The sequence below is a fragment of the Camelus dromedarius genome, chromosome 33 (assembly GCF_036321535.1).
Source record: "Camelus dromedarius isolate mCamDro1 chromosome 33, mCamDro1.pat, whole genome shotgun sequence".
In the NCBI taxonomy this organism is placed as follows: Eukaryota; Metazoa; Chordata; class Mammalia; order Artiodactyla; family Camelidae; genus Camelus; species Camelus dromedarius.
This window is the reverse complement of record NC_087468.1, coordinates 13,304,751-13,317,894: the sequence shown is the minus strand read 5'-3', so window position 1 is coordinate 13,317,894 and position 13,144 is coordinate 13,304,751. Positions and strand designations below refer to the sequence as shown.

Below are 13,144 nucleotides of genomic sequence, written 5' to 3'. Positions count from 1 at the left end.
ATTGCTACGTAGAAAAAACTTTCCAGAGAATGGTTCCCAACACGGAATAAGTGAGAGCTGGAGAGGGCGAGGTTACGTCCAGTGACATCATTTGACCCCCTGGCAAAAGCCTGGTGTCCGTCAAGCCCTGTACTCTTCAATGATATGAGGCAGTAAATTCCCTTTTTAAGCCGGTTTCATTTAGGTTTCTGTCCGTTGCTAGGGAAATGCCTGTTTTGTGCTCGCTCTGGCCACCTTCCACGCGTGTTATCCCCCCGCGGCCTCACGGTAGCCGTCCGGCGTGAGACAGCGAGACAGTGACTGACAGGGCTGAACTTTCAAACTCCGAGCTGTCTGGCTCCAAGTCCAGAGCTTTTAAATTCCTGTCTCTAAAGTATGGAAATGAGAGCTAGGATAGTGATGAGGAAAGAGCAAATCTGAGAACAATTCTTGAACTGTCCCCGATTTACCAAGCAGGAAGCACTGTGATAGCCCAAGTCCTGCTGTTTTTCCTACAAATGAGGTGACGTGATCACATCTTTACCCCCAGGTCACTGCCCCAGGGACGATGCTTCCTGTTCTCTTCGTTTCTGCCTGTTAGGGACTGGGTGCCGGAATTGAGATACCAGTTTAGCCACTGTGACCAGCCCCATATGGAAACGCGTCTCTCTGCCTTCAGCAATCCCATAACAGCCCGGCCCAGACCACGTCTGTTTTGTGGCTCTGCCATCCCCAGGGTGCAGCCTCCTCCGTGTGGCCAAGGATGGCTCCCAACCAGTTTCATGTTCCAGCCAGTGGGAGAGGGGAGAGAGGAGGCAGAAGGCACACCTCCTTTTAAGGCCACAGCCTGGAAGTTGGATCCATTATTTCTGCTTAGGATGGAGTGGCCAAAACTTGGTCACTCATCTTAAAGAAGGCTGGAAAATTCCTTTTGGGTGGCCACATGACCAACTAAAATTCTTCCAGAAATGGAGTATAGCTATCAGTGTCTGCCACAGTCTTAGAAGTAACGTAGTCCGTCTCTAAGGTATAGATAATATGATGGAGGTGACACAAGGTTTAAAAAAACTGCATCAAATGAACAGCCCTCAGTTAGAAGTGTCTCCCACCCAACCCTGCCCCGGATGAGTTCCTAAGAGTTAGGAACATTCTAATCCAAAGCTTTATATATAGCCTTTCCCCAGTTCCTCCTGTCTTACATCTTCTGACCCACCTTTTCCCCTGCAATTCTACAAGCCGACCCAGAGTAATAATAAACCAGGTTCCATGGTCCACTCATACAGGGCACTCAAAGCCAGAGATACAATGATGACCCAAAGGACCTGTCCCCATGGGGCCACAAGTCCAGTGGAGACACGTGTTAAAGAGTCACAGATGTCAAAGGGTGATAATCCTGAGAGAGAGGTCCCTGGGGGAGGGACCAGTCAAGGAGGTGGAGAGGCCTCCTGAGATCTCAGCAGAGGCAGGAGATGCTTCAGGCAGAAGGAAAATCATGGGAAGGGCCCTTTGGCCACCTCTTCCCTTCCTTTTGCCGGGTCTCTCCCCACCTCCTCCCCTCCCTCTCCCTCACTCTCACCTCAGACCCCTTAGGGGTCTTCTGCCAGGCTGTTTATTCCCCAGGGCCCCTCCTGCATTCTCTCTACCCTAGGAGGGAATTCTAAGGGTTGATCTTTGCAGTATTAGCTACTGTGCCATATTCCAGCATCTTTCCAGAAAAGCGTGGTCCCTGCAAGGGGTCTGAGCAATTTTCCTGATAAAATAGTATCCTCTAGCCCTCGAATAAGAATCTCGTGATTAAAAACACAAGGCCAGGGATACCGGGTCCTTGCCTGGAAAACCTGCCCCTGCAAACTCTGGGGTCCAAAAGGCAACCCAGGAAGAAGAACGAAAGGTCTAGAAACTTCTGAAATGCACAGGAGATGTAAGAAAATGACTGCGAACTCTGAGCACACGAGCTAGTGTCCCTTATTTATCTTCAGATATTCCAAGTTTTCCCCTTGTTTATCCACAGGAAATAAAACGAGTGCACTGTGTCACAGACCAATTCCTTCAAGAGTTCGGTCATTTCAAACATGAAGATATGTCCCCTCTAAACCTTCATATAATGACAGATGGTACCACTAACAGACGAAAAGTGAACTCAAACCAGTGATGGCAGAACAATGAAAAAAGCCCGGGGCTTAACCACGGAACAGCTCCTACTGAAATGAAGAATCCAGTTTTTAAATAATGAGTATGATTTTTCACAGTTTTTATTTCATGTGTACATCAAGTTCAAAGACATCTGGGCTATCTCCTTGACTGTCCTTCACAGTGACCTAGAAAGAACAGTTAGTTAAGGAGGTCGTCTATAGCCATTCAGGTATTGTTTTAGTAACAGAATCCAAAGTGCACAGAAATACTACTTTCCAAAAGAAATGGATAGAAATAAAATTGGATATGAAATGATGCTCTCCAGGGACCTGGGTAAAACAATTCCACTTGTTACACCCATTTCCAAATGGCCCAGCAGCCATGGGGGGTGGTGCCTTCTGGCATCAGAGCAATAAATACTCCTTCCTCCTCCCTAAAAGAGAGGTTCTTGGGCTCTAAAATCTGTTACATTTAGGAGATTTCAATAAGGTTGCTTTTTCTCTCTCCCATATTTTCCTTGTTATCTGAAAAATGTCTCAGATAGAAGATGATCTGTGATGCCAGCCCCAGTGCAGGATTCAGTCAGCCTCCATGCAGCCCTCCTGGTCCTCCTCTGTCTCCTTCCCGTCAGCCTTATAAAAGACAAAGAAAGTTGGTTATGGAAACTTTCTTCCCAAGTTCACACAGTGACTCCTAACCAGGGATAGAAAATGTGTCAAAATGCCTAGTCTGGGCTGGGATGGAGATGATAGGGTAGAGAGACCAACACATCCCCAGAGAAACCACAGTTACTGATGGGAGTGTGTCCAGCCCTCTGGTGGACTGGGAGGGAAAAACAGTTGCAAACCACTGATTAAAGGTTATTAATGTCCTTGGATTTTGAGCTTCTAGGCAGGAATGAAGTAGCTTACAATTCAGTTTCCACCTTACGGGGCATGTGGGAGGTGCTTGGCAAACACCAGTTGGAAGAACTCACACTGAGCCTGGAGCTACCCAGCTAAAGGCCACATGAGAAGGGCATTTTGAAAATCGAGACCCAGGAACACCAGGGCAGCAGCAGGAACCCTCCTGCAGGGCTCGGGGCTGCAGAACTAGGCTGGGAGCCGAGTCTGCCCCTCATGCAAGCTGGAGTCTCACCTCAAAAGGCAGGGAGGCAGCACACACAGCAACAGAGGGGTCGAAGCAGGAGCCCCTATTCACTGTGTTCACGAAAGCTGCCTAGAGAGGAAGCTGGCTGGGGAGAGTATGTGTTCTGCAACCTCTCCCAGGATGGGGACGGATCAGCCAGAAGTGGTCCAGAGACACACAGAGCACCAATACAGTCAGCTCAGCCCCGAGGAGCAGAACCTGTGAGTCTGGGCTTGGGGCCAGTGGCCCTCAGTCCTCTCCAACCCAATGCCTCATTTTAAAAATAAATACTTTAATTTCCTCTTTACTATCCTGAATTGAAATTCACAGATAGCATCATTATTATCTCTATAATTTCAAAAAAATGAATATAATACTCACATAAGAGAAATGAAAAGCAATGTATGATAAAATATGTATTTCTACGTAAATACTCAGGAATGATTTCACTTGATGAAATATCTCCCACAAATCTCCAAAACGCTCTCTCGGGTTGATACTGCTCCGTTGGGACCCCTGCTCTAGCCCATGGTAGTCCCCAAGTCACCGAGCTCCTCGCCACAGCCAGGTGGCTCCTCCCACCTCCCAACCACTCACCCTCTGGCTGCAGAAAAGAAGGCAGGAGGCAGGATCCAGACCGGTCCTTTCTTGCACCACAGCTGATTCATGGGGCATCTGTAGGGACCAATGCAGCAGGAGATGGAGTAGCTCCATCCATGGAGAAGCCTTCCGGGGTCCTCAGTTATGCAAAGACACCTCCCCGTCCCCCTCCAGTCAGTGCTCTGCCCACAGCTGCCAGCTTTCTGCCCAGAAAAACTGCAGAAGAGGGAGCCCAGGAGGGTCAGCAGGAGAAGGAAGGTTCTGGCAGATGGACTTCACTTCCTCAAAAATCCCAGGCAGCCCAACAGCATAAAGTTCACGTTTCTTTAACTGTTTCCCCTTGGCTCTCCGGAGGCTTTTTTTCCACCTGTCTGGTCTCTACTTTAGCAACGATGTCTAACAGCATGATAACTATGCCTCAGATCCCCAGGTTTGCATCAGAAATTCTCCAGCCCTGCTCATCTAAAACCCCAGAGATGAAATGAGGCTGCACAGTGAGACCTCTGCTTTCCCCAGCGTGTGGCAGTGTGGTGCAGGGGACCGAGTGCGTCCCCTGGCTTCAATCCTGACCCTGCAGGCAGTCTACCAGCAGTGTGGCAGCAAGTTACTTAGGTCCTCTGCACTTCCAATTCACCGTGATAAAATGAGGAGAAGAAAACCTACTTTGCTGGTTTATATTAACCATTCATCAGAATCAATTAAAAAAAAAAAAACACCCAGCCCAGTGTAGGAAACATAGCAGACACTCAGAAAAATGGTTCCCTCCCTCTTCAAACATCAGTAAGGCAGCTGAGAGTGGTGAGAAAAGCAGGAGGCAGGAAGCCCCAGGGAACTAGTTTCAAAAAGTCCAGGTCGTTGACTTCAGGTGGTACATCTAAGACAGAAATAATGATGCTCTCGTTGGGAGAACTGACGTGCGTGCTCAGGGGAGCTCTGCCCTGGTCAGTCCCATGGCCACGTGGACCCCATTGTGTCATCACCACCTCTGCTTCCCTACTCTTATTTAATCAAGAAGCATCTCCAGGTCTTCCAGAGGAAAACCATCTGGAGCGTTTACTGTATCGTCCGCTGTTTGGTCCACTTCCTCCGCAGTCACCGTATGTTTACTGAGGGTAGGGGGACCATAGCCGCCCTCCTTGAAACCAGTATCGTATTTACTAGGGAAATAGAGATAACGGAATCTCAGCTGAAAGCAGAAGTTACAGTTGGGCAGGAGGAAAAATTTCCTGGCAGAGACATCCTATCTGAACAACCGTAACCCCTCCCGAGCACTTTTTCAGGTGCAGTTATCAGCAAGGCTTTGACCCAATTGTGTCTGGAGGTGGGAGAGTGGGTCCGGCGACCTGGAAAGCTCTCGGCAGGGCTGGGGACCGGCGGGTCCTGCTGGGGCGGAGGGTCAGGGATGCCCGGGAGGTTGGTGCAGGGACCCACCAGCTCCGGGGCCGCGCGGTACAGCGAGCTGAGCGGGTGGCGCGGGAAGTTGAGGCAGATGGCCATGTAGAGGTCGGCGTAGCGCATCAGCTGGCTGGAGAAGAGCGTCTGGCGGAAGCCGCAGCGGAACAGGCTGCCCATCGCGCTGTAGCACAGGTCCAGCGCCCGGGTGACTCGCTGGCGGAGGGGCGGCTCGCTGAGTTGAGATCCCACCCCCCCCGGACCTGCGTCTCCCACGGGCGAGCCCACCTGCGGGGCCAGGCCCAGCTCTGCCCTCCCAGGTCTGTCACCAGAGGACACTGAGGCCCTTGCCCACCCCAGGGAAGAGGCTGCCGTGTGTCTCGGCCAGCCCGGGGCTTTGGGGGTGGGGCGGCCCTCCACTGGAGACCCCACTCCCTGCTCTCCTAGGTTCCTGCCTGGCCGCGGAGAGCGACCACCCTGCACGAAACTCTCAGCCGTTATAATTCACCTTCTGATGCCCCCACGGAGGGCTGTCCAGCCCCGCTCCTGCCCCTTCAGGAGGCCCCCACCTCATCACAGGCCCTGCTTTTAGAGTCTAGAAAACTGGCCCATACGTTACTCCCAGGGTGACCAAGCGCCCCTCTCTGTGCCTCAGTTTCCTCATCTGTAAAATAAAGGCGCTGATCCCTGCCCAACCCACCTCGCAGGGCTGTGGAAGGATCAAAAGGCACAAAAGGGCTTTCCACCCTCAAGAGGCTCAGCAAAGTTCCTTCCTTACTGGTCCCCACTGGGCCCGGGAGTGTCAAGTGGCCTGAGTCCCCTGGACGTGGTCTCTCCTAGCTTTGGTGGCTGCTCAGTCACACCACAAGGGGACGTTTCTTCTTTCCTGAGATCCACCAGCTCCCAAGCCCTAAATCCCATCTTCTCCGGCCCCTTATCTGGCTGACCCCAGACGCTAGCCATCCAGTCGGTCACATGAGGACTCAACCAGGGAAGCAGACACTTCTCAAGGTTGAGAGTGGAGAGTGAGGAACAGGAGCCAAGCCCCACAAATCACCCCGCAGGCTGAGCTCAGCCCTTCACGAGCTGAGCTGAGTGTCATTCAGATCACAGGCCAGCAGAGGACGCTGGCGGACAAGGGTTGGAGGCGCTCCTGGGAGGTTGGGGGAATCATAACTGGGCTCCGGGGACTCGAGACAGAGCAGATCGTGGCAGGCAGCCCCGAGGCCCGTCCCCCTCCCTCCACCCCACCGGGCCCATCCCCACCTCAGTTGGCATCCCACTTTTACCTGAATCTCCCTCTTGGTGGAGTTGATGAGTTGCAGTCCATAACTGCTCCCATCTGTGTGCCTGGTGCAAAAAAAGGCCATGTGACGCAGGAGGAGGGGAGCTAGGCCCCTAGGCTCCAGGCACAACCTCTCGAGAGGGCATGGGGGTCAGGGGGTCCCCTACAGGCACCCGCCGCGGGCGCCAGGCTGGGTGTGTGCACGTGTGTGAGAGGGTGAGCATCCTGGGTCCATGCTGTGGGTTAGGAGGAAGGGCCTAGAGGTCACAGTGTGAGTGTCCCCAGGGGGTCAGAGGTGTCTCAGAGTCCAGTTTACCAGGGAAGCCCAGCCTGAAACAGATAGCAATTTCCTGACTCCCCTGACCAGGACCCCACTGCCAGGCCCAGACACGGACTTCCACCTTCTACCCCGCTCCCCTCCCTGGTCAGGGGTCGCCACCAGGGCTCTCACTGGTACAGGTCTGCCAGGTGAATGTCCAGTCTCTTCAACTCCTCCATCTGGTCTGAAAAGTGGACAGGGGACAGCGGACGTAAGAGCCTGCCCACCTTTTCCCAGGCCCAGCTCAGCTAGGAGAGGCGAGGGTGGAGAGGTCATTGGGGGTCTAGGCCCCCTCAGCTGTGTGCATAACATCCTGGACCCTTTCCTTACATGGAGTGAGACTCCACCCAGAGTAAAGCAGGGACCACACAGGACCAGTGGGACAGGTGAGGAGCCAGCCAGGGAGTCAGGTGACCCACCCAATGTCACATGGCAATGACTCAAACCCAGCTCTTAGAAGAAGCCTGCATTGTTTGGGCTCACCACAACTCCTGACCCCAAGGATACAAGTCATTCTCAGACAGGGGGAGTGTCCCTTCCTCTCGCTGAACTTCCTCAGGGTGGGTGAGGAGGGTGAGGGTCAGGTGAAAAAAGTAACCTCTGACCACAGGACTCTGGAGTCAGGAGATGGGACTGGCGTCTCAGCTTTAGCCTCTCTGGCTGTGTGACTTTGGGCAAGCTGCTTAACTTCTCTGGGCCTCCGCGTCCTCGTGTATAAAAGAGATCCGCTCTCATAAACCACAGAATGGATGAATATCATGGTCACAACTGACCCCCCCACTGGAGAGAGGGGAAGATGACAACGGAGCACCGCAGTCCAGCGCCCCCTGCCAGCCCCCCATGGCTCACCTTTCTCTCTAGCCCAGATGCCCAGCTCCCTGGACAGCTCAGGAACCACCAGGCAAGTCCGCCAGCCCTGCCGCTTCTTAGACTTGAGAATGTCCCCAAAGATGTGGTCCCCGATATATAGGATATCCTTTCCCCGAACCCCGAGCAGTTCGCACACCATGTCCGAAGAGCCTGCGCCACCAGGGGAGAACAGGCCGGCTCATGGCCCTTCCCAGGCTGGGGACATGGGCTCCCAGGTGAGGAAGGTGCCGGTGGAGGGACGGGGGCGGGGTAGGAGCCAATACCTCCCGAGTAGACGGCACAGTGCTGGTGGGGCCCCATGTAGGTGCCCACGCGGAGCTTGCCCGAGTCCTGGAGGGGCAGAGGGGCACCCTGGTCAGAGAGGGCTGAGGGCTGGGATTGGCAGGGGTAACCATGGGGTGTGGGAGGAAGGAGGCAGCAGAGGGCCCTGAAAGGATCCCCTGGGTCCCTGCCTCCAGGGACAGACAGACAGCTGAGCAGCAGCAGCCAAGGGTAGGTCAGGCCTGAGAGGCGGGCGCCCTCCCCACAGCACGGTCCACGGGTCCAGGTGGTGGGGACTCAGCCCGTGCATTACCGTGTTGACCTGTCTCAGCACTGTTCCCTCCGCAAAGAAGCGGGGCTTCTGTGTGTCCACCACGATCAGGTCAAAGTAGGACCTCCAGGGTCTGGCTGGGGCCTCGGCCTGTGGGGCAGGCGTGGGGGAGCATGTGCAGACATGGCTCAGCCTGGAAAATCTGACCCGCCAAGGCTCACGGGTCCTCAGCCAGGTCTCCTGCCCCTGACCCACCACACCCGCCAGGGCGCCTGCCCGGGCTCAGCCACGCCCTGGTCCGGGGAAAGCCGGCCAGCTCCAGCCCTCCCATCGCGAGCCCGTCCACGTGCCTGGTCCTGCCTCTCAGCCAGATGAGACAGTCCAGGCTCAGGAACCAGGGAGTCTAGCCACCCAGCATCCCCAGCCACGCTGGCAGGAGGAAGTACTCCAAAGGTATTAGTGGAGGCCAGTGTTGGATGTGATGTGGGCTGTGTCAGCCTCCAGAGCACCTCAGAACACAGAGAGCCAGGGACACGGGATGACAGCACAGTCCCGGAGGAAGCGCCCTGCTCACCCACTTGCCTACTGGGTCATCACAGGATGTGTCACTGTCCCCTCCCCTGGGCAAGCCACAACATCCTCTCACCCCTTCCTCATTCACTTCCACTCCATCCAGCCCCTCCCCAACTTCTGAATTCATTGCTTCCTCCAAGGCCATAAGTGGCTTTCTCCACCCCTCCAGGCTCCTCCCAAAGCCTGGCAGAGGTCACCAGTCTCTCACCCACTGGAGAAGTTGCAGCGGGCCCACCCAGCTGAAATGACCCCTCACACACTCGGCTCTTCCTCTGGGGGAGGGCTGACATGGGAGAGGCCATCAGCCAGGTGGTCTGGCCCAACCTTCCCTGCCCTTGACACAGCCTTCCCCAGCCAGGCCCCTGGCACTCACCTCACCAATGCCAAACAGGTAGGTCATGATGGCCTGGTGGAGACAGGGCAGGAGTCAGGACACCCAGCTGGGTTGGGCCAGGGGCCACCACCTGCCACTGCCCTCACCAGACAGGACACACTGGGGGGACCACAGGACACACTAGGGGGACCACAGGAGCAAGATGGCAGGGAAATTACTCGTTCCACCGAGACCTTAAAAGGCCAAGAAATGGATCCAGGCAGTGCGGGTAGTGGGGTCCGGGTTCCTTCCCACCCTCTCAGTGTTTCCTGCAGTGCCTTGGTTTCCCCCACCAGGCCAAGAAGGAAGCAGCTCTCTGGTTCAGAGGCTGAGGCCGCATGCCTCCATACACACACTCACATCTGTGTAGTTGTAGCTGCTGTTGGTGGCCAGGAACACCTTTCCAACCTCCTTCATCTTGCCCAGCAGGACAGGGATTCGCACCTAGGGCAGAGAGAGGAGCGGCTTCCAGGGGTGGGGCCTCCCCTAGCTGCCCCGGGATCCTCTGCTCAGGTCTCAGCGCCCTGGGCTGGGGGCTCCAGGCCAGGCAAAAAGGCCGGGAGCAAAGCCAGGGTGCAGAACTCTGTCCAGATCTTGAGAGAGGAGGCCAGGGAAGGGGGAGCAGCCCCACTGCCCTGGGGAGGAGGGGGCAAAGGGACAGGCTTGGTCATGACCCTGGGGAGGAGGGGGCAAAGGGACAGGCTTGGTCATGACCCTGGTCTGTGGCCACTCACATCCCTCTCCACGTATTTCTCCAAGTCCTCCAAGGTCTTCTCCTTGAGACAGCCCTGCAGGAGGGAGCAGAGCTCCTGCACACCTGCTCATGGGCTTGCATGCAAGGTGGGGGGACCAGACCACCGTCCTCAATGAAGAGGAGCGAAACCCTATGGGGGCTGGAGGCCTGGGAGGTGGCCTGGGGCCTGGGCCACTCACCGAGTGGTGGACATTATCCATGGCATCTGTCACATCCTGGAAGGGGCTTTGAAAGGACATAAGAGGTTCCCATGCTGATAGCCAGTGTCACAGCTGGGTCAGGCCAAGAAGGGACAGGGGAGGCTGAAAAGGGGCCTGAGGCGACCACCAACCCTGAAGCCCTGCCAGATGGACCCCTCCAGCCACACCGAGCCTGACACTGGGCTCATGTCCCAGCCCTCCTGGGAGGGGTGTCACCCTGTGCTGAGGGTCACCCCTGGGGGCATCAATTACAGGGTTGGGGGCCCCACAGTGAAGGCCTTCCTGTGGGGCTCCTGGAGCCCCTCAAACCCCTCAAGAGGACCCTCCCCGCCTTGGCGGGGTCCCCACTTAAGGGCGTGGCCCCTGGGCAGCCAGTCCAGCTGGTCACCCAGGGCTGGCCAGAGCACAGAACTCACTTGGTGTATCTGGAGCAGCCAGAGAAGAAGTCCACCAGGCAGGCGTACAGGTAGGTTTCTGGGGTGGGGAGGCTCATCAGTCACTGGCTCAAGGATCCAGGCAGCAGCCCCCAAGGCCAGAGCGGGGCCCCAGACCACCTCCTCCCCCACCCCCATCCGGGCCTCACCAGGCAGGTTGAAGAGCGTGTTGAGGACATGGAACCGCTTCAGGTCATCCCTCTGAATGAACTTGCTGGGGTAGAAGCTCCCCATCTCCGCCCTGGGGAGGGGGTGGGCGGAGTGCGGCGATGCTCCCTCCGCAGCGCCTCCCAGAGTCCGGGCCAGGCCCTGCCATTCCTTCCCACCTCCACTCATCCCTTCTCTCCCTCTTTATCCCCCTGGCAGCCGAGCCCCTGCTGTGTGCCCGGGTCACCCCCTCTCCCGTCTTTCCCCCAGCATCCTTGCCCCCCACCCTGTCCCTTACTCCGAGAGGAAGGAGAAGCCGTGGGCGCCCAGCAGCACGTTCCCGTGGGCATCCACCTTCAGCAGGTTCCCGTAGAGCGAGTCAAACACCAGCCCCCTGGGAGAGGACACAGAGGCTGTGGATGGGGTGCCAGGGCCGGCGACCAGGCACAGCCTCCCACCCTGCGAGCTCCTGCACCTGGTGGGGAAGGCAGGGTCGTAGGTGTAGCGTAGGATCTCGTGCGGGTATCCGATGCTCACCAGGCGCTCCAGCAGCAACTCAAAGGCCAGCATCTCATAGGCCGGGGACTTGTAGGCTGCGGACCCAGCAGACTCAGGCCCTTTGGTGCCCACCTCCTGCTCCCCCAGCCCCCAATTCCCTGCGCTCCCTCCTTCCCTCTGTACCTGCCAGAGTGTAGTCCATGTCGAAGCCGAAGCAGCGAATCTTCCCCAGCGCCAGGCTGCGGTTGACAAAAATCCTGGAGGGGGAGGTCGTTGGAATCAGTCCCCCAAACCCCAAGACCCAGGGCCTCGCTGGATCTGAGTGTGTCTGAGCACATGTGTGTGAGCGTGTGTATGAGTGTGCGCAGGGCTCCGTCTCACCGTGGGAGTGTGCTAGGGGCATCCCTGTGAGCGAGGACGGGCGGCTGTAAGAGGGGGTGTCAGTTTCCTGAACAGGGTCACCGCGTCCAAGTTCAGAGATGATGTGTTTGCCAGAAATGGGCAGCACGTGTCACCAAGTCAGCGTGTGTAACGGGGAGAGACCCTCCCTCCCTGCTGAGGGTACGCTGTCAGGTTTCCATCTGACGGGTCACTGCCCATCTACAGAAAGATGTCCCCTTGTGAGTGCGAGTGATTGCCTGTGTATTGAGTGTCATCATAGCTGTGTATTTGAAAGTCACTCTTGGGTCTCCTGTGTTGTAGAGGTTTTTATCGAGATCCCCCCAACCTCCATCCCCAGTGCCCATCTCACCGCTGGTGCCAGTGCTCCTCCAGGCCCTGGGGCTCCCCTCGGGGCCCCATTGGCTAGTCCCCATCCACACTGGCCATTGCCACCAAGACTGAGGAGGCAGTGGTCCCTTCCCTGGCCACCTGCACACTATCAGTGGGGCCCAGCAGCTCCCCTCTCCCTCAAACACTTCAGACAGCACTGACCCAGCCGGCCCCACCCTGGGCCCACATCTCCTCCTCCTCTGAGGGAGGAGTCAGCCTGGACAGCCTCTGGTGTCCCTTCCCTTCCTCAAAAGAGAAAGCAGTAATGATCTAGGAAGAAGAATTCATCTATATTATTCTGTCTCCAGGGCTCAAGCATCCAAGGACTTCAGCCACCTAGAATGCAGGAGAGACACCAGAGTGAAGCAAACATAGGGGTTACAAAGGCAGGAGACTTAATGTGCTTTAAAAATAAAAGAGCATTTAATAAAGAAATAATGAACTTAGGACTCTTGCTTTACGCACAATTCTAACGCACGCGGTTATCGGTCCTCCCGGCCCGAGGCTATTTAAAGAAGCAATTGCTAGAGGTGTGCCAGGAACTATAAAAAGTGGCAGATGACTGGAATCTCAGAGTCAGGAAAAGAAGCACAAAAATGAGTCTCAAAAACCGGAGCAATTGGGACCTTTTTCGTGTAGAGCTGTAAGTAGGCCCCACGGGTACACGATTGCTGATTTTACAACAAAGCACGGTGACTTCCATTCAGACTTTTGACCTGGGTCAGCCAGAAAGATGTATATGATGTGGCCTGGCCTCTCTTAAAAAGGAAGACAAGTTTACGATACATTTTAGGAAATTTTCTCTCTAAAATGGCCAAACTAAATGAAGCTAGGCACTTTTGAAGGGATAAAAATTAGCTGGGGGAAAAAAAAAAAGATTTCCCTGAAATAGTTCCTTCCTTGGTAATGCCAGGTGAGCAAATGTTAGGATGGAGAGGCAAATGTATGGCGGCTGCAGTAGATGCGTTACCTCATTGGATGGATGGAGGGAAGGATGGATGGATGAGTGGATGGATGGATGAGTGGATGGATGGATGAGTGGATGGATGGATGGATGGATGGATGAGTGCATAGATGGATGGAGGGATGGATGGACAATTGGATGGACAGACAGATGGACTATATTTGGTAGCCTTTATTGAGGATGTCAGAGGAG

The 13,144-nt window shown here is 55.6% G+C and overlaps 1 protein-coding gene across 1 annotated transcript; it reads right to left on the bottom strand.

Moving 5' to 3' along the window:
* Positions 1–2,215: 2,215 nt before the first annotated feature.
* NT5DC4 (5'-nucleotidase domain containing 4) lies at positions 2,216–11,963 on the bottom strand. The gene is given in 19 exon segments (XM_064481710.1): positions 2,216–2,744; positions 3,838–3,915; positions 5,272–5,448; positions 6,522–6,582; positions 6,969–7,020; positions 7,686–7,856; positions 7,970–8,036; positions 8,281–8,388; positions 9,185–9,217; positions 9,545–9,628; positions 9,919–9,972; positions 10,118–10,179; positions 10,182–10,210; positions 10,555–10,612; positions 10,722–10,813; positions 11,018–11,113; positions 11,195–11,312; positions 11,401–11,535; positions 11,945–11,963. Coding segments are annotated over 19 exon segments (1,548 nt in total). The 3' UTR covers positions 2,216–2,690.
* Positions 11,964–13,144: the final 1,181 nt, after the last annotated feature.